Below are 19226 nucleotides of genomic sequence, written 5' to 3' on the forward strand. Positions count from 1 at the left end.
GAAGGAAGGTGTGTTGATGGTGGGGTACTAGGGAGGACGAAGGAAGGTGTGTTGATGGTGGGGTACTAGGGAAGACGAAGGAAGGTGTGTTGATGGTGGGGTACTAGGGAGGACGAAGGAAGGTGTGTTGATGGTGGGGTACTAGGGAAGACGAAGGAAGGTGTGTTGATGGTGGGGTACTAGGGAAGGAGAAGGAAGGTGTGTTGATGGGGGGTACTAGGGAAGACGAAGGAAGGTGTGTTGATGGGGGGTACTAGGGAAGGAGAAGGAAGGCATGTCAAGGTTGGTGTACTAGAGAGGGCAAAGGAAGATGTGTCGAGGGGGGAAGTTGACTGGAAGTGGTGGTGGAACAATTTAGAGACAAAGTGACATCTTTTAAAGACAAAGCAGTTTCGATATTCACTATGACCATGAAACCAACATGTTATCTTCATATGCATTTCTTTTTGTTCTGCCATGGTTACAGCTGAGCTACGCTATCAGCATGCTGGGCAGTCCAGAGATTGTGCTGCTTGATGAACCTTCCACCGGGATGGACCCTCAGTCCAAGAGATTCCTCTGGTCAGTTGTTGCTCTTCATCATACCAGTACATTCAGTGGTCTAGTGGTAGAGCATCCGCCCGGAGAGCGGAAGGACCGGGTCTCAAACCCAGTCATACCAAAAGACGTTAAGGATGGTACTTGTTGTTACCGTGCCTGGGGCTCAGCATAAAGGGGCTAAAACAAGGCCTGGTTGGCTCAGAGTCAGTATACTGTGTCTGAGTGGGGTATTCATGTCAAAACTGCGGCATGGTATCTCAGTGGGCTAGCACTATAAAATCAGCATTTATCCGGACTAGTACTACCTGTGACACACACACACAGGTCCGCACACACATCGCTGTATTAGTGCAATAATCGTAACGTTAAACCCCATTTCACCTCATCACATTCAGTGACGCTTTCGTTAACACTCTCTGGACATAAGAACAAGCCTTTATTTGGAGCTGCTCTCAGGTTCAAGTGTAGCCCCAAATGTGCAGCAAGTATCAGTAAAATATCAGAAATCTGACATTTGTGGAAATATTTTGCTGATTACAGGACCAATGAAGAGAAAGAGGTTTTAAAGCTTAGCGTTATGTTATTGCATTGACTGTTGGCATTGCATTTGCCTGCTACGGAAGAAGGAGATTTTTTTATGTAAGTGTCACATATTGCATACAATGATAGAACACATTAAGACACTGTATTGCAATATCTGACCATTATTGTTTGTTTATTTGTTGTTTAACATCACACTCAGCAATACTCTAGATATATACAGTACTCTGTAAATAATCATGCCTGGACCAGACAATCCAGTGATTGACATCATGAGTTGGGATAAGGTCAACAAGACACATGTGATCATATGTACACAATATTAATTACATGTTTAAACATATATTTGAAAAATACATTTACAAATACAGCATTTGGTTTGGAGTCCGGGATAAATGCAGAAGAATCAAGTTCTGGGATCATGCAAGCATCTGCCTTTCACTCAGATATTGTGTAACCATATGAGTCTGTGTTTTCAGGGATACAATCAGTGGGAGTTTCGAGGGCACCAAGCGAGGCGCCATCCTCACCACCCACTACATGGAAGAGGCAGATGCCCTCTGCTCCAGAGTCGCCATCATGGTCAATGGAAAGATTGAGTGAGTAATTTGTCACACGTTCAAGTCATTCCCTTTGCCAAACAACATATTGCTGTTTCAACATTATGTGTTCAGATATGCGGTTATTTTTTTAATTTACCCTAAAATTTCATTTTAAATGGACAGCTTTAACCAGAGCTTTTCAGATGATAAAATTTCCAGGCATGAAATACTCAAAAAACCTTCTCATCTGACACATATGTTTGTTGACGTTGTAAAATACAAATGTTATCGGTCATTTTCTGAAGCACTCTCTCTCTCAACGTGAATGCTATGACGTCACCCTGGAATGCTATGACGTCACGGTGCAATGCTCACTGTCTCAAGGTGTCTCACCATTAATGTTTCGCTATCTCCAAGTACCTCACTCTCATGTCTCACTATCTCCAGGTGTCTCCCTTTCATGTATCACTATCTCCAAGTGTCTCACTCTCATTCTCTAACTTGTGGTACAGAGGTCTCATTCTCATGTCTCACTATTTACAGATGTCTCACTATCTCCAAGTGTCTCACTCTCATGGTCACTATCTACAGATGTCTCATTCTCTCACTATCTACAGGTGCTGACTATCTGCAGATGTCTCACTCATGTCTCACTATCTACAGATGTCTCACTCTCATGTCTCACTATCTGCAGTTTCACTATCTACAGATGTCTCACTCTCATTCTCTCACTATCTACAGATGTCTCACTCTCACGTCTCACTATCTGCAGTTGTTTCACTATTTACACATGTCTCACTCTCATTCTCTCACTATCTACAGATGTCTCACTTTCACGTCTCACTATCTGCAGGTGTCTGGGGCCTACACAGCACCTGAAGGACAAGTACGGCAGCGGCTACCTCCTGGAGGTGAAACTGAAGACAGGGGGACGTGGAGAAGACATTGAGGCTAGGATGGACAGTTTGGAGAGCCATGTTGTAGCTCTGTTTCCACAGGCCTCCTGTATGGAGAGATTCGAGGAACGAGGACAGTACAAGATACCCAGGGATAATGTCAAATCCTTATCAGAAACTTTCTCATCTCTTGAACAAAGTGAGTCTTTATATCAAATGTGTTGACATAAGAGGGTTCTACATATTTGTCCTTGCCAAACTGACCAATAGTTCAGGTATCATAAGAACCATTAGAAATTTGCCATTATTAAGGGTTTTGCTATATATATGTTATCGTTATAAGGACTAGTGGACTAAAACAGTTAGTTTCTAACGCTGCTATATATGAATATATATATACAAGGGCTGGCTGAAAAGTTCTGAGCCTAACTGTGAAAGACCTGTACCAAGTGGATGGTTTTCATTTATTTCTCCACAAAGTTCCCTTCTAGGTTTACACACTTTTTCCAGCGATGTCTTATGTCTATGATTCATTAAATGATTGTACTTGTTGTTGGCAAAAGTTTGTTTCAATCCGATTGAGATATCCCGCTGAGGCTTAGAACATTTCAGCCAGTCTCGTATAGACTGATAATTGAATATCTGCCATGTAATTTGCCAATTATTGATAGTTAACCCTTCTTCTTTCCTCAGCTAAACAAACCCATGATGTAGAGGAGTACAGTTTCAGTCAGTCCACTCTGGAACAGGTAAGTACAGGAGTGAGTGAGTGAGTGATAATGTTGGGTTTTACGCCGTTTGTAAAAATATTCCCGCAATATCACTGTGGGGTCACCAGAACCGGACTTCATACATTGTACCCATGTGGAGAATGAAACAGGGGACTTCCACATGATGAGCAAACGCTTTAACCACTAGGCTACCACAGCGCCCCAGTAAGTAGAGTAGGACTCCAGCTTGTCAATGAAGCAAGATTATCTTCCCTTCAGTCATCCACGGGAGCACTGCTGGCCCAGTCCTCTTAGGTGCAGCAATTCGCTGTGCAGAGTTGCATCCCTTGGGTTTGAATTCTGGTTCGCCCCGATTATGTTGCTAGGTTTGTCAGCACCATACCGCTCATGGGTTTCATCAAAGGTTAAACATTTGACACCTGCATGACTTTACAGAGTGTTTTGTAAAAGATGGGACAGAGAGAAAAAGGATAAAAATGTTTCAGATTGATCTATTAGACACCATATCCAGTTGAGTTAATTTTGGTTTATCCTTTGTGAGGCCAGGGATAAGAGAAGTTTTTAAACAGGCACAATGAGCAAGGTTTTAAATGATTAAATATCAAAGTCTACAAACGTGTGCATTTCTTCATTTAGGATGCTGTTGGGATGTCCCCATGACCTTATCCTTGTCTTAAGATTCGCTCCGATTATGTTTCTAGATTTGTCAGCACCATACCCGTGCTCGTGGGTTTCACCAAAGTGGTAAACGTCTGAGACCTGCATCACTTTGTGCTTTCCTCCCACATTAAGCTGACACGCCGCAATATAACTGGAATACTGTTAAAAGCGGCGTTAAACCCAACTCACTCACTTGTCTTAAGAGTCGACCAAATATTGGGACAGGCATGTCTCTGTGCATGATTGCAGGTCATTGTACCCTGATAGTGTGGATCATTGCTTAAAATTTCATCACTTTTTTGCCTGGCCCTGACAGATGATTTGTGAGTGACTACTATACATGCTATAAGCAGCATAAAGATTTACTCACAATAGTGGGAATTCCAGGGTAGAACTGGTTCCCAGCAAGCTATACTGGTTGTAAGAGGTGACTTAATAGCTCAGGCAGTCTGGTTCACTTGGTCGATAGCATTGTTTGTTTGTTGTTTAACGCCGCACTCAGCAATATTCCAGCTATATGACGGCAGTCTGTAAATAATCGAGTCTGGACCAGACACTCCAGTGATTGACATCATGAGCATCGATCCATGCAATTGGGATAGGATGACATGCATCAACCAAGTCAGCAAGCCTGACCACCCGATCCTTTCAGTAACCTCTCACGACAAGCAAAGTCGCCTTTTAAGGCAAGCATGGGTTACTGAAGACCTATTCTACACCGAATCTTCACAGGTGGTTGATAGTATGATATTGTTCCCCAATGACGTAAATTGTTGTTCTTGATCACTCCATTGTCGGATCCAGAATTGATCATTTACAGCCTGCCCTATTCCTGGAATATTGCTGAGTGCAGCATTAAACAAGAAGAACTACAATGGCTTGAATGTTGCAGGTGTTCCTGGACTTTGCCAAGAAGCAGCATGAAGAAGGAGAAGAGGACAATGTGCCGAAATCTCTGATGAGGCAGCTGTCTGATGGGGGAGGAGACAGGGGCAGCGACAGCCGCGGCAGAGGCAACATCAGTGTGCGCATGTGAATCAAGACCAATGGAGTTCGATAACATCTTAGCTTTGTGGTGCACTTTGTAGTGCAGAAGACTCAGCAAGCATTTTAAAGCCTTTGTCGTGGTCTACTTGTACCATGCAATCATGAACTATCTGTTGCCAGAGAAGTACATGCAACATGACGGAGGTCATATTCAGCTGGCCTCACAGTGACAAGTCAGTAATACTGATAACTTTATACATGCATTGTACATTGTATATGTATATAAGGCAATGTGATTTTCTGGGAGGAGTCCAATTCAAGCCTAGAATTCTCAAAGCCTGAAATTAAGCATTGTTCTGGGCTCCATTTGAATTTTACTTTTATTTTGTGGATTTAAATTTTTAAATGAGATAACTTTATTTCTGGGACTTAATTTTAGTCTAAGTCACATTTTAAGAAAGTATTACATTCCAGGATATCTTGATAAATATCAGGATATCAGTTGATTACGTTTCACTGTATACTGTTTGACAGCAATGATATGTTTAACAAGAGATAAACACTTTATACTTGACATCATTTTGAAACATGTATCTAATCACCGTATCAACATATTCAGTGTATACCTTCGTTTACTAATTTGCGTTCAACTACTGGGCATATGTAACTATATACTAATAACAGCATTATGGTAGGTGTAGTTTCCATGGTTACGTACATGTATATATTGGAGTGAGTGAGTGAGTTAATATTTAAAGTCACATCAGCATTGTTTCAGCCATATCGTGACTTGAGCAAGTTATGCATTTATATAATATCTTAAGACCTGTCGTCGAAGGACAGTATAACAACTAGCAAAATATCACAGATTCTAATTGTAAAACTAGTTTTAGAACAATAAAATAATATTGGAAAGCACATTAGACAATCAACAGGATTCCAGGATCAACAGGATTAAATTCTTGCCAAAATATCAGGAGGTAAATTGTGATTGAATTGACAATTTGAAACTGAAAAAATCTTGATCTGATTAGTTTAAACTTTAACCTTGGACCACACACTTGAAGAGCATTATTAAGTCAAGTAAATATGAAGTCATAAAAATCAAATTCTCTTCTTACTAATTTACTTGTAGATCCATGTTCATCTTACTAACGTATTAATGAGTGAGTGAGCATGTTTTTAAGCCGCCTTTAGCAATATTCCAGCAATATCACGGCAGGGGACACCAGAAATGGGCTTCACACATTGTACCCATGTCGGGAATCAAAACCAGGTCTTCAGGGTGACGAGCGAACACTTTAACCACCAGGCTACCCAACCGCCCACCCAGAGTATTAAATAGTCTGTACTTAAGTTTCTGTATCCATTTCTGCAAATTAATATTTCGAATACGTTTTTGGAGTTCGAGATTTTGTATCCATCAGTGGAACTTATACCAAGATGATGTTGGATCAAGACCAGGTCCAGTCAAGTTTGTTTCGTGATAAACCATTACTGGAATAGTCATTCGTGATACTTCAACAATGTAACCTAAAAACATTAAAAGCCATAAAATCATAACCAGCCAGCAGCCATGAGAAAAGTATGTTCATGTGTGATCCTTCCCCAGGGTTAGAAGTGAAAGGGTCCCTTGAGGTTTGCTCAGCAGTACCTAGGGACCTCGGGACCTCTAGATATTTAACATTGGGATTATGTCCGCTTGGCATCCATGCATATTTTTTAACACTGATCCATGTATACTGATTAATGTCATGATGTAATTCCATATTAAGGTTATACATCTGTTTTTTGTGCACTTCCTGCCATCATTGCCACTTGCCAGTTGTGACCAGTTGTATCCCATCTGCCACACTTGTAACTGTAGCTTCCTTCAATCAGCAGCTCAAGAGTCCTGTGATAAATGAGAAGATGTGATGTTAAATGAAACCCAGTTAGTTAGTCTGATGCCACCAGTACTTACACTACTACTGGACAGAATATCTGGGACCAATCCGAAAGTCTCTTTCATTCAGCCATTAGACAGGCTATCTCTGACCAATCAGAAGGTCTCTTTCATTCTGCCATAAGACAGAGTATCTCTGACCAATCAGAAGGTCTCTTTCAGTCAGCCATTTGACAGACTATGTCTAACCAATCCGAAACTCTGTTGTAATATGTCCTTTCTCAGTCAACCATTAGACTTAGCATTACACCACTGCCACAAACAAATTTGCATACCGTATTCGACGTAATAAGCGCCCCGCTCTAATAAGCGCCCACGTCGAGATTTGCATATATATTGGCAAGTGAACAATCCCAATTAGCACTCCTTCCGACCCCTATTCGCATATAATACGCAGCGCTTCCTTTCCCTATTCGCGTATAATACGCACTCGTGTGTTATATGCACACTTTATTATTGGCAATTAAATTTTGGAAAAAAATGTATTTGTCGTACATAAACATTTCAGGCTGTCAGCATAAACCACGAAATTTATCTTTTCAACTCCAAAATAATATTCTAATAAGAGCCCCCTATTTCTAATTTTGAGAGCGCCCTGGGCGCTTAATACGTCGAATACGGTATCAGGACTGCGCATTCTGAAACCGCAGCAGCCAAACCTGGTGCAAGTGTTTCAATGCAATTTACATATTGTTCTGAATAATATTTAAGATGTGCTAATGCACCAGCAACAGTAGTGGTATGACATATCTGTACACATCAAAATGACTGTGTTGCTATCTATCTGCAGGGCTTCAAATCTGCTTCAAATCTGCACCTAGAACCATACCACCATTGTAAACATAGTTTTTAGGATATTTTATCGAAGAAAGTGAACAATTTCATGCCATATGCTTGTCTGAATGTGTAGAGTTTTAAGGACTGTAATAGATGAAAAACCTATGTAATTTGTTGAATCGAATAAGTAAGATATGACGAATTTGTTTGATTTTGTTTTAATATTGGGTCAGGAGAATGAGTAAAAATATGAATTCTCTGTTATCCATTTTTCATTTTTGTGAAATGTTACAGGAATGTCAATTCTTTTTTGTCCGTTTCTTTTAAACTTTATACTTTTAAAGTTGCCATGGAACAAAGTTACTCACTATTTAGAGTACCAGTGGAGACATCACTTCATAATTGTAACCTGTTTATAATTGCCGACCACATACATATCCACTATACAGACATATACTATTTGAAATGATCTCATGTTTACCAGTAGTTTATAACAGTAAAGACAGGATATGTTATGGATGACGACTTCTATATTCTATTGCAATAGTTTATAAGCTGTTGTTTACTGAATTTAACACACTGACATGTTAAAATGTGAGTTTGAGGTTTTTTAGTGTGCTTGTTTCAAGTATTGAGATACAATTATTGTTTTTTATATGTGTTTGCGTACTTAACATTAAGCAGGTATATTTGGTGTTTGTTTTTAATACTGTGGTGTATGTCAACAGATATGCTTTAATATCACCTTGGATATAGAGTGTGAAACAGGTATTTTACCTGACACTTATTAACCGAAATATTTGGGTCAGAGTTTTACTGTAAACTTGTCCCAGTCAAAATGGCATATATTTTGTCTATCATTTACATATATTTCAGCCTATGAAAGTATTGGGTCTTCTTTTGGGCAACGAAACTAAACTTTCACATATTGTGCATTAAATTTTTTTTTTTTCTGAGAAAATCAGATGAAGATAACAATAAAATGAAATAAATTGTATTGGCTTACACTCATGTGGTACAGCACGTAATATATTGACAACTAGAATACCAATATATATTTTACCACATTTATTGTATAATTTTTTATTTTTTTTATATATGTTTCCCTTAATTGTTCCCCCTAAATGTCATAGGTGCCATGAGAATTGGCGGGATGTCATGGCAAGTGGTCTGAAGTCTTTCTGATCTGGATCATGTCATGTTGAGCAGCATGGTTTCATGTCATGTTGAGCAGCATGGTTTCATGTCATGTTGAGCAGCATGGTATCATGTCATGTTGAGCAGCATGGTATCATGTCATGTTGAGCAGCATGGTATCTTGTCATGTTGAGCAGCATGGTTTCATGTCATGTTGAGCAGCATGGTTTCATGTCATGTTGAGCAGCATGGTATAGCATGGTATCATGTCCTGTTGAGCAGCATGGTATCATGTCCTGTTGAGCAGCATGGTATCATGTCCTGTTGAGCAGCATGGTTTCATGTCATGTTGAGCAGCATGGTTTCATGTCATGTTGAGCAGCAAGGTATAGCATGGTATCAAGTCATGTTGAGCAGCATGGTATCACGTCCTGTTGAGCAGCATGGTTTCATGTCATGTTGAGCAGCATGGTTTCATGTCATGTTGAGCAGCATGGCATAGCATGGTATCAAGTCATGTTGAGCAGCATAGTATCATGTCCTGTTGAGCAGCATGGTTTCATGTCATGTTGAGCAGCATGGTTTCATGTCATGTTGAGCAGCATGGTATCATGTCATGTTGAGCAGCATAGTTTCATGTCATGTTGAGCAGCATGGTATCATGTCATGTTGAGCAGCATGGTTTCATGTCATGTTGAGCAGCATGGTTTCATGTCATGTTGAGCAGCATGGTTTCATGTCATGTTGAGCAGCATGGTTTCATGCTGAGCTTCATACTGCCATGGCCACAAGCTTGATGTATTACAACCACCTTCCTGTCATGACAAGTCCTTCCAGCCCAGACATCTGTAACTGCCAGTAATGAATTTGATATAGATGTGTTTCTTGCAGTTCGTTTTCAATTTCTTTCTTTTTTCAACCAAACAATTCCAAAATTTTATATTACTTATTATATTTTTACAGCCTAGATATGTCATCCTTATAGGCCAGTGTGTTTATCTTCTGATAGCTAGTAATACCCAAGCTATGATATTCAATGTTGTTTGTGTAGAATGTTATCTGGATAAGCTTATGTTCTTATCAAATACCAAAATACACAAGGCATAATATAAAAATACAAAATTGTTAGGATTTAATTATGTTTATTTACAATAAATATTAATTTTAAATATAAAATATTTTGTCAAAAGTAAATAGAAATATGCATTTGAATTTTGAATTCTTCCTGCAAATAACTTTTATTTATTGTTTTCACTTTAGCAATACATAGTGGAGGCTGAGCTGTCAAAAATAAATTGTTTTGGCCGAAAATGAGGATTGGGGACCACTTTAAGGGGAATACCGGAAGTCTTTCTTTTGACTTTTATATATTGAGAAGAAAAGTCCTGCGGATATTTGGACAAAAATGAAATATTTTTACCAGATTGTTTTCTATAGTTGAGAATATTTGTATGTTCATCTGTCTACTGTTATTGAATGATTGTTTTTATTGTAATTTGTTACAGATTATTAAAAACTATTTACATTTTTTCATTTGTCTTGTCATAACACTTTCAGTTAGTTACAAACTAACTTTTCAGGCCTTGAATTAAGTAGTGCAAGGTTATCTGTACATTAAACCGTTCTGCATTGAGGGATCAAGTGTTAATTTTACCACTGTTAAATGAATTAATTTAAGTCTATAGATAAGGTACCTTAACATTGAAAACACAGTTTGTCCGTCTTCTTTGTACCATGACAAAAGAAAGGGCGAACTCATCAGGGCTGGGAACTCATCTGGGGCATGGATGGCCCTGTCGTATAAGGTGCCGCAATTTGTTGAGCAGAGTTGCATCCCTTTGGCACGCCAGAAACCTTGATTGTGGGTTTGAATCCCGTTTCGCCCCAACTATGTTTCTGGGTTTGTCAGCACCATACCCATGCCCGTGGTAAACGTCTGAGACCTGCATCACTTCGGGCTTTCTTCCCACATTAAGCTGACATGTCATGATATAACTGGAATATTATTCAAAGCGGCGTTAATTCCAACTCACTCACTCTTCAGGGTGAAGCGGCATTGGTTCAGTCCATTGTTGAGTTGGTTGTTTATCTGTATTAACAACTTAGTTAAGTTAAGCAAGCCTTAGAATAGGTCTTCAGCAACCAATGCTTGCCGTAAAAGGCGACTATGCTTGTCGTAAGAGGCGACTAACTGGATCGGGTGGTCAGGCCCGCTGACTTGGTTGATGCATGTCATCGTATTCCAATTTCGTGGATCATTGCTCATGATTGCCTGGTCCAGACTTGATTATTTACAGAACGCCATCATATAGCTGGAACGTTGCCGAGTGTGGAGTTAAACAGCAGTTGCACATCATCAGATGCACATGTAGAGGACCATGACCATGCTCTGCAGACATGCACCTGCATTGAGGACCCTACTTGACTCCCCATGACACAGACTCAGGGTACAGACCTGCACTCAGGGCACAGACTGGTCTCATTGACATGCACTGCACTCAGGACTCTACTTTACTCCCCATGACATGGACCTGCAGTCAGGGCAAAGACTGGACTCCCCCTGACACAGACCTGCACTCAGGGCACAGACTGGTCTCCCCATGACACAGACCTGCACTCAGGGCAAAGACTGGACTCCCCCTGACACAGACCTGCACTCAGGGCAAAGACTGGACTCCCCCTGACACAGACCTGCACTCAGGGCACAGACTGGACTCCCCCTGACACAGACCTGCACTCACGGCAAAGACTGGACTCCCCCTGACACAGACCTGCACTCAGGGCAAAGACTGAACTCCCCCTGAAACAGACCTGCACTCACGGCAAAGACTGGACTCCCAATAACACAGACCTGCACTCAGGGCATAGACTGGACTCCCAATAACACAGACCTGCACTCAGGGCATAGACTGGACTCCCCCTGACACAGACCTGCACTCAGGGCAAAGACTGGACTCCCAATAACACAGTCCTGCACTCAGGGCAAAGACTGGACTCCCAATAACACAGACCTGCACTCAGGGCAAAGACTGGACTCCCCATGACACAGACCTGCACTCAGGGCAAAGACTGGACTCCCCATGACACAGACCTGCACTCAGGGCACAGACTGGACTCCCCCTGACACAGACCTGCACTCACGGCAAAGACTGGACTCCCAATAACACAGTCCTGCACTCAGGGCAAAGACTGGACTCCCCATGACACAGACCTGCACTCAGGGCACAGACTGGACTCCCAATAACACAAACTTGAACTCAGGGCACAGACTGGACTCCCCCTGACACAGACCTGCACTCAGGGCAAAGACTGGACTCCCAATAACACAGTCCTGCACTCAGGGCAAAGACTGGACTCCAAATAACACAGACCTGCACTCAGGGCAAAGACTGGACTCCCCATGACACAGACCTGCACTCAGGGCACAGACTGGACTCTCCATGACGCAGTCTTGCACTCAGGGCAAAGACTGGACTCCCAATAACACAGACTTGAACTCAGGGCACAGACTGGACTCCCCATGACACAGACCTGCACTCAGGGCACAGATTGGACTCTCCCTGACACAGACCTGCTCTCAGGGCACAGACTGGACTCCCCATGACACAGACCTGCACTCAGGGCAAAGACTGGACTCTCAATAACACAGACCTGCACTCAGGGCAAAGACTGGACTCCCAATAACACAGACCTGCACTCAGGGCACAGACTGGACTCCCCCTGACACAGACCTGCACTCAGGGCAAAGACTGGACTCCCCATGACGCAGACCTGCACTCAGGGCACAGACTGGACTCCCAATAACACAAACTTGAACTCAGGGCACAGACTGGACTCCCCCTGACACAGACCTGCACTCAGGGCACAGACTGGACTCCCCCTGACACAGACCTGCACTCAGGGCACAGACTGGACTCCCCCTGAAACAGACCTGCACTCAGGGCAAAGACTGGACTCCCCATGACACAGACCTGCACTCAGGGCACAGACTGGACACCCCCTGACACAGACCTGCACTCAGGGCACAGACTGGACTCCCCCTGAAACAGACCTGCACTCAGGGCAAAGACTGGACTCCCCATGACACAGACCTGCACTCAGGGCACAGACTGGACTCCCCATGACACAGACCTGCACTCAGGGCAAAGACTGGACTCCCCATGACACAGACCTGCACTCAGGGCAAAGACTGGACTCCCAATAACACAGACCTGCACTCAGGGCACAGACTGGACTCCCCCTGACACAGACCTGCACTCAGGGCAAAGACTGGACTCCCAATAACACAAACTTGAACTCAGGGCACAGACTGGACTCCCCATGACACAGACCTGCACTCAGGGCACAGATTGGACTCTCCCTGACACAGACCTGCTCTCAGGGCACAGACTGGACTCCCCATGACACAGACCTGCACTCAGGGCAAAGACTGGACTCTCAATAACACAGACCTGCACTCAGGGCAAAGACTGGACTCCCAATAACACAGACCTGCACTCAGGGCACAGACTGGACTCCCCCTGACACAGACCTGCACTCAGGGCAAAGACTGGACTCCCCATGACACAGACCTGCACTCAGGGCACAGACTGGACTCCCCCTGACACAGACCTGCACTCAGGGCAAAGACTGGACTCCCCCTGAAACAGACCTGCACTCAGGGCAAAGACTGGACTCCCAATAACACAGACCTGCACTCAGGGCACAGACTGGACTCCCCCTGACACAGACCTGCACTCAGGGCAAAGACTGGACTCCCCATGATGCAGACCTGCACTCAGGGCACAGACTGGACTCCCAATAACACAAACTTGAACCCAGGGCACAGACTGGACTCCCCCTGACACAGACCTGCACTCAGGGCACAGACTGGACTCCCCCTGACACAGACCTGCACTCAGGGCACAGACTGGACTCCCCCTGAAACAGACCTGCACTCAGGGCAAAGACTGGACTCCCCATGACACAGACCTGCACTCAGGGCACAGACTGGACTCCCCCTGACATAGACCTGCACTCAGGGCACAGACTGGACTCCCCCTGACACAGACCTGCACTCAGGGCAAAGACTGGACTCCCCATGACACAGACCTGCACTCAGGGCACAGACTGGACTCCCCATGACATAGACCTGCACTCAGGGCAAAGACTGGACTCCCAATAACACAGACCTGCACTCAGGGCAAAGACTGGACTCCCAATAACACAGACCTGCACTCAGGGCACAGACTGGACTCCCCCTGACACAGACCTGCACTCAGGGCAAAGACTGGACTCCCCATGACGCAGACCTGCACTCAGGGCACAGACTGGACTCCCAATAACACAAACTTGAACTCAGGGCACAGACTGGACTCCCCCTGACACAGACCTGCACTCAGGGCACAGACTGGACTCCCCCTGAAACAGACCTGCAATCAGGGCAAAGACTGGACTCCCAATAACACAGACCTGCACTCAGGGCAAAGACTGGACTCCCCCTGACACAGACCTGCACTCAGGGCACAGACTGGACTCCCCCTGACACAGACCTGCACTCAGGGCAAAGACTGGACTCCCCCTGACACAGACCTGCACTCAGGGCACAGACTGGACTCCCAATAACACAGACCTGCACTCAAGGCATAGACTGGACTCCCATAACACAGACCTGCACTCAGGGCACAGACTGGACTCCCCCTGACACAGACCTGCACTCAGGGCACAGACTGGACTCCCCATGACACAGACCTGCACTCAGGGCACAGACTGGACTCCCCCTGACACAGACCTGCACTCAGGGCAAAGACTGGACTCCCCCTGACACAGACCTGCACTCAGGGCACAGACTGGACTCCCAATAACACAGACCTGCACTCACGGCATAGACTGGACTCCCATAACACAGACCTGCACTCAGGGCACAGACTGGACTCCCCCTGACACAGACCTGCACTCAGGGCACAGACTGGACTCCCCATGACACAGACCTGCACTCAGGGCATAGACTGGACTCCCAATAACACAGACCTGCACTCAGGGCACAGACTGGACTCCCCCTGACACAGACCTGCAGTAAGGGCATAGACTGGACTCCCAATAACACAGACCTGCACTCAGGGCATAGACTGGACTCCCAATAACACAGACCTGCACTCAGGGCACAGACTGGACTCCCCATGTGTAAAACATCTGCCTTGTATGAAAGACAATAAAGTCTCAAGGTACACAAACATCTTCAGAATGACCTTGGTATACTCTCCCCATGGCATAACTGAAATACTGATCAATGCAGCACCAAACCCAACTCACTCACTCGATCATAGCTGCCTCACTCAATGAAAAGCCAACAACATGTGGGGTTTTCTTGAACAACACAAGTTTCTGGTTTATTCCACTGATGTATAAAAGTCCAAGGTAGTGTCTACAATTACATGTGTTATTTAACAATATCACAATGGTACAGCACAATAAGTATATTGATCTGATAAACAATAAATATGCTAATCCTTAAGCTCAGTTGTAAAATAAAAAAATCTGTAAAAAACCAAGTTCAGTTGGCAAAAGAGGAAGTTAGGAATGGGTTAATGCTGATTACATATCATTGAACAATACAATTAAATAAAGCAATACTAAGGTGTCAGTTTCTTAATTACATGGTTTACAGGTTAATTAGTTCATGTTTTTCCTGCTTAGTTTGAAAACACTTGAAAAGTTGGTCAAAGGAAGAAAATTAATTTATTGTTAATTTTTGTTTCTTTATTTTCGTCAGACTAACATTTCTATCAAGAAATAATTTGATAGAAAACATTTTTAAATATATTAATCGTATTTCAAATATAACCACCAGACCTTAACAACACAGGAAATAAAAAAGGCCTTGTTTGTCAGAAATGTCAGGAAGCACAAACACCATGGCAATAAACTTGCCATACTTAAAAATGTGGAAGAAAACTAGTCCTATTCTCACGTCACATAATGACACGATCATCATAATAGTAGAAGGACAGCAATAACATCCCAATAACTACCCCTACAATTTTGTATCCATGATTCCGGGATAAATGCTAGTTATTGTTCAAAAAGTAAAATTTGCTGACAGAAAACAGTCATTTTGTAAACATACAAAAAGACTTTTGAAAACTCATCTTCAATACTTCACGGGCGTGCATTCATTACCATATATCGCTGTGTATAAGGTGGGGTTTTCGTACCTAGAATTAGGGGGCTTTCAAGGGGGGTCATCTTACACAGGGTTGAAGATAAGGAAGAGAATTTATGGATGTCAACTTCTTATAATGAGGAACACCACGTTTCGGAGTATATGTTTACTTCATCAGGTGAATGGATGCTATGAAGCAGAGAACATAGATATGTACATTTAAGAGCAACAAAAGTAATAAGATAACAAAGGTGGAAACTTAACTGGTGGCTTCCCTAGTTAAGTTTAATAATCCTAAACATTGTATTCCTCATAATAAAGAAGTTGACATCCATAATTTCTCATCCTTATTGAAACATTATAGATAAACAGGCTAAACATATATTTGTTGTCAACCGGTACCGTCAGGGTATATGTTGTGTCGTACTCTGTGTGTGCATGAGCCTATATGCTCAGGGAACATAGGCTCACACACAGAGTGCATCACAATATATACTCTTGAGACCAGCTGACAATGTTTGTTTGTTGTTTAACGCTGCACTCAGCAAAATTCCAGCTATATGACGGCGGCCAGCTATATGACAGCAGCCAGCTGACAATGTTTGTTTGTTTGTTTGTTTGTTTGTTTGTTGTTTAACACTGCACTCAGCAATATTCCAGCTATATGACAGCGGCCAGCTTTCTAAAGGCAGCCAGCTGACAAGGTTAGTTTGTTTGTTGTTTAACGCTGCACTCAGCAATATTCCAGCTATATGCCAGCTGACAATGTTTGTTTGTTGTTTAACGCTGCACTCAGCAATATTCCAGCTATATGACGGCGGCCAGCTATATGACAGCAGCCAGCTGACAATGTTTGTTTGTTTGTTTGTTTGTTTGTTGTTTAACACTGCACTCAGCAATATTCCAGCTATATGACAGCAGCCAGCTATATAACGGCAGCCAGCTGACAAGGTTAGTTTGTTTGTTGTTTAACGCTGCACTCAGCAATATTCCAGCTATATGACGGCGGCCAGCTCAGCAGCAGCAACATAGTGGATCCAAGTCTGTGAAGTATTGACGATGCTGAAGGTGGGCATAGCATGGGCATGAACGCAGCAATTCCATCACAAATCAAAAAAGAAACAAGTGCAAAAAATAGTTCAAAAGAAGAAGCAGAAACTCCTGACTGATATGTGCAACGGAATTTATACATATAAGCTTTGAAACACAGAGGAATAACACTTCAAATGGTTCAAGCAGAAACATGACAACAAAAACAATGAAGAAGTAACTGAGGTAACAACAAAGTTCTCGTTGGAATCACGATGTGATATGGAATAAATACATCTAATCATGGCATCGGGGATGATACTTCCCATGCTCTAGGGGCTGTGTGGTCATGTTGGGGCAGTGAGCTATACTGATGCTTTGCATTATGTGTAGAGCAGGATGAGGAGCCATCCGCAGAGGTCTTCCTTACCTTGTCCGCCTGCAGGCAGGGTTCACGCCTTTAGTCATGTGGACAAGCCGTTCAACTTAGATTAGAAGGTCCATGGTTTGAATCCCATCTGGGATGCGTAAATGTTATGGTCGCTACACATGCAAAAACAGATGCAGTCCATTGCACACCTTTGAATCTATCACAAAATACAAGTGCATGGTAGACTCGGAACAAAAGTAGGTCACATTGACCTATTTTATAGTATAGTATCCTAGTTACAACCTGAACTCTCATGACCATTACATCACTGGTACATATCATTACACCAGGATTACATATAATATTGGAGTGTACTGAAAGGATTCTCAAATAGCATGACCTTGACCAAGGGTCATCCATAAAATCAGACCCTGCTGGAGGAGTATACTGGGATGTCTCAACAGGAGACCGTTTTAAAATAAAAACACAGTAGTGGCAGTGACTGACGATGTCATCAAACTGTTCCAGACATCAGTAGAGGGTATGTATTGACAGTCAATTCCATCAAACTGTTCCAGACATCAGTAGAGGGTATGTATTGACAGTCAATTCCATCAAACTGTTCCAGACATCAGTAGAGGGTATGTATTGACAGTCAATTCCATCAAACTGTTCCAGACATCAGTAGAGGGTATGTATTGACAGTCAATTCCATCAAACTGTTCCAGACATCAGTAGAGGGTATGTATTGACAGTCAATTCCATCAAACTGTTCCAGACATCAGTAGAGGGTATGTATTGACAGTCAATTCCATCAAACTGTTCCAGACATCAGTAGAGGGTATGTATTGACAGTCAATTCCATCAAACTGTTCCAGACATCAGTAGAGGGTATGTATTGACAGTCAATTCCATCAAACTGTTCCAGACGTCGGTAGGGCATATGTATTGACAGACGATGCGATCAAACCGTTCCACAGAATGATGTCTGTAGAGGATGTGTAATGAACAAATTGTCGGCAGTGATTCTTATTACAATTATATATATTCAAGAAGATTAACACATATATTGATAAACAATCTTAAGAAAAATCATCCTGACATTTGAAGGAATGGCTCATATACACACACCATTATCATACAAGGCGAGACCAATCAGATCAGGTGGCCCGGCTAGTGACTTGGTTGGTTGCAAGTCATCGTACCCGGAATAATGATCCACGACATTAGGGAATGATGACCCCCATTCAGCCAAATGACACAGTAGGGCTGGCTAAAGAGATCGATAATCAGAATTATCGTTGATGTGAAGAAACATTAACAATTATCTATATGAAACTTGTGTCATCGATAACATCTTACATAAACTATTGTAATGAAATAAAGTTATAATTTACCGAAGCAGACTTGTTTTTGTCCATTGCCAAAGAGAGAAAGCAACTGATTTTGTTATATCTTAAACATCCACAAAGTAATCCATGCATAAATGTGTCACAATTCCCCAGTGATGGGAAATATTGTTGTTTGTCTCTGAGCTAGCAACATATTTGCTCAAAGTTACTTCTCCGATATTTATCGATAATTGATCACTATTTAGTTATCGATCTCTATGATCTCTATCAATAGCCAGCCCTATGACAGAGCCAAGCCACCCAATCCCCTTTCAGTCAGCGTTTTTGACAAGCACGGTGTAGTACGGACCTATTCTACCCTGACTCCACATGGTCCTACAAACATTAACAAAACAAAGCAATAGACATTCATAGTTCATCAATGACAAGTGCTTGATTCTTGTTTATAACTGAACTCAAAATCAAGGCGAACTGGGATTCAAACCCATGGTCATAAGTTTTTGGCATGCCTAAGGGAAACAACTCTGTATAGCAAACTGAGGTGCCTTAGACAACTTGACCACCATGACTTCTAAAATA

The 19226-nt window shown here is 42.8% G+C and overlaps 1 protein-coding gene across 5 annotated transcripts in view; it reads left to right on the forward strand.

Moving 5' to 3' along the window:
* LOC124146364 (cholesterol transporter ABCA5-like) overlaps positions 1-10284 on the forward strand; it is a 128594-nt gene extending 118310 nt beyond the window's left edge. For all 5 annotated transcript variants that reach the window (XM_048392195.1, XM_048392193.1, XM_048392192.1 and 2 more), the window contains 5 exons: positions 467-561; positions 1560-1679; positions 2476-2717; positions 3212-3267; positions 4802-10284. In XM_048392195.1, coding sequence (XP_048248152.1) covers positions 467-561; positions 1560-1679; positions 2476-2717; positions 3212-3267; positions 4802-4945 — 657 coding nt within the window. In that variant the 3' untranslated portion in view covers positions 4946-10284. The remainder of the gene's footprint in view (positions 1-466; positions 562-1559; positions 1680-2475; positions 2718-3211; positions 3268-4801) is intronic.
* Positions 10285-19226: the final 8942 nt, after the last annotated feature.

This window comes from Haliotis rufescens, unplaced genomic scaffold (genome assembly GCF_023055435.1).
Source record: "Haliotis rufescens isolate VD_foot unplaced genomic scaffold, xgHalRufe1.0.p SCAF_11, whole genome shotgun sequence".
Taxonomy (NCBI): Eukaryota; Metazoa; Mollusca; class Gastropoda; order Lepetellida; family Haliotidae; genus Haliotis; species Haliotis rufescens.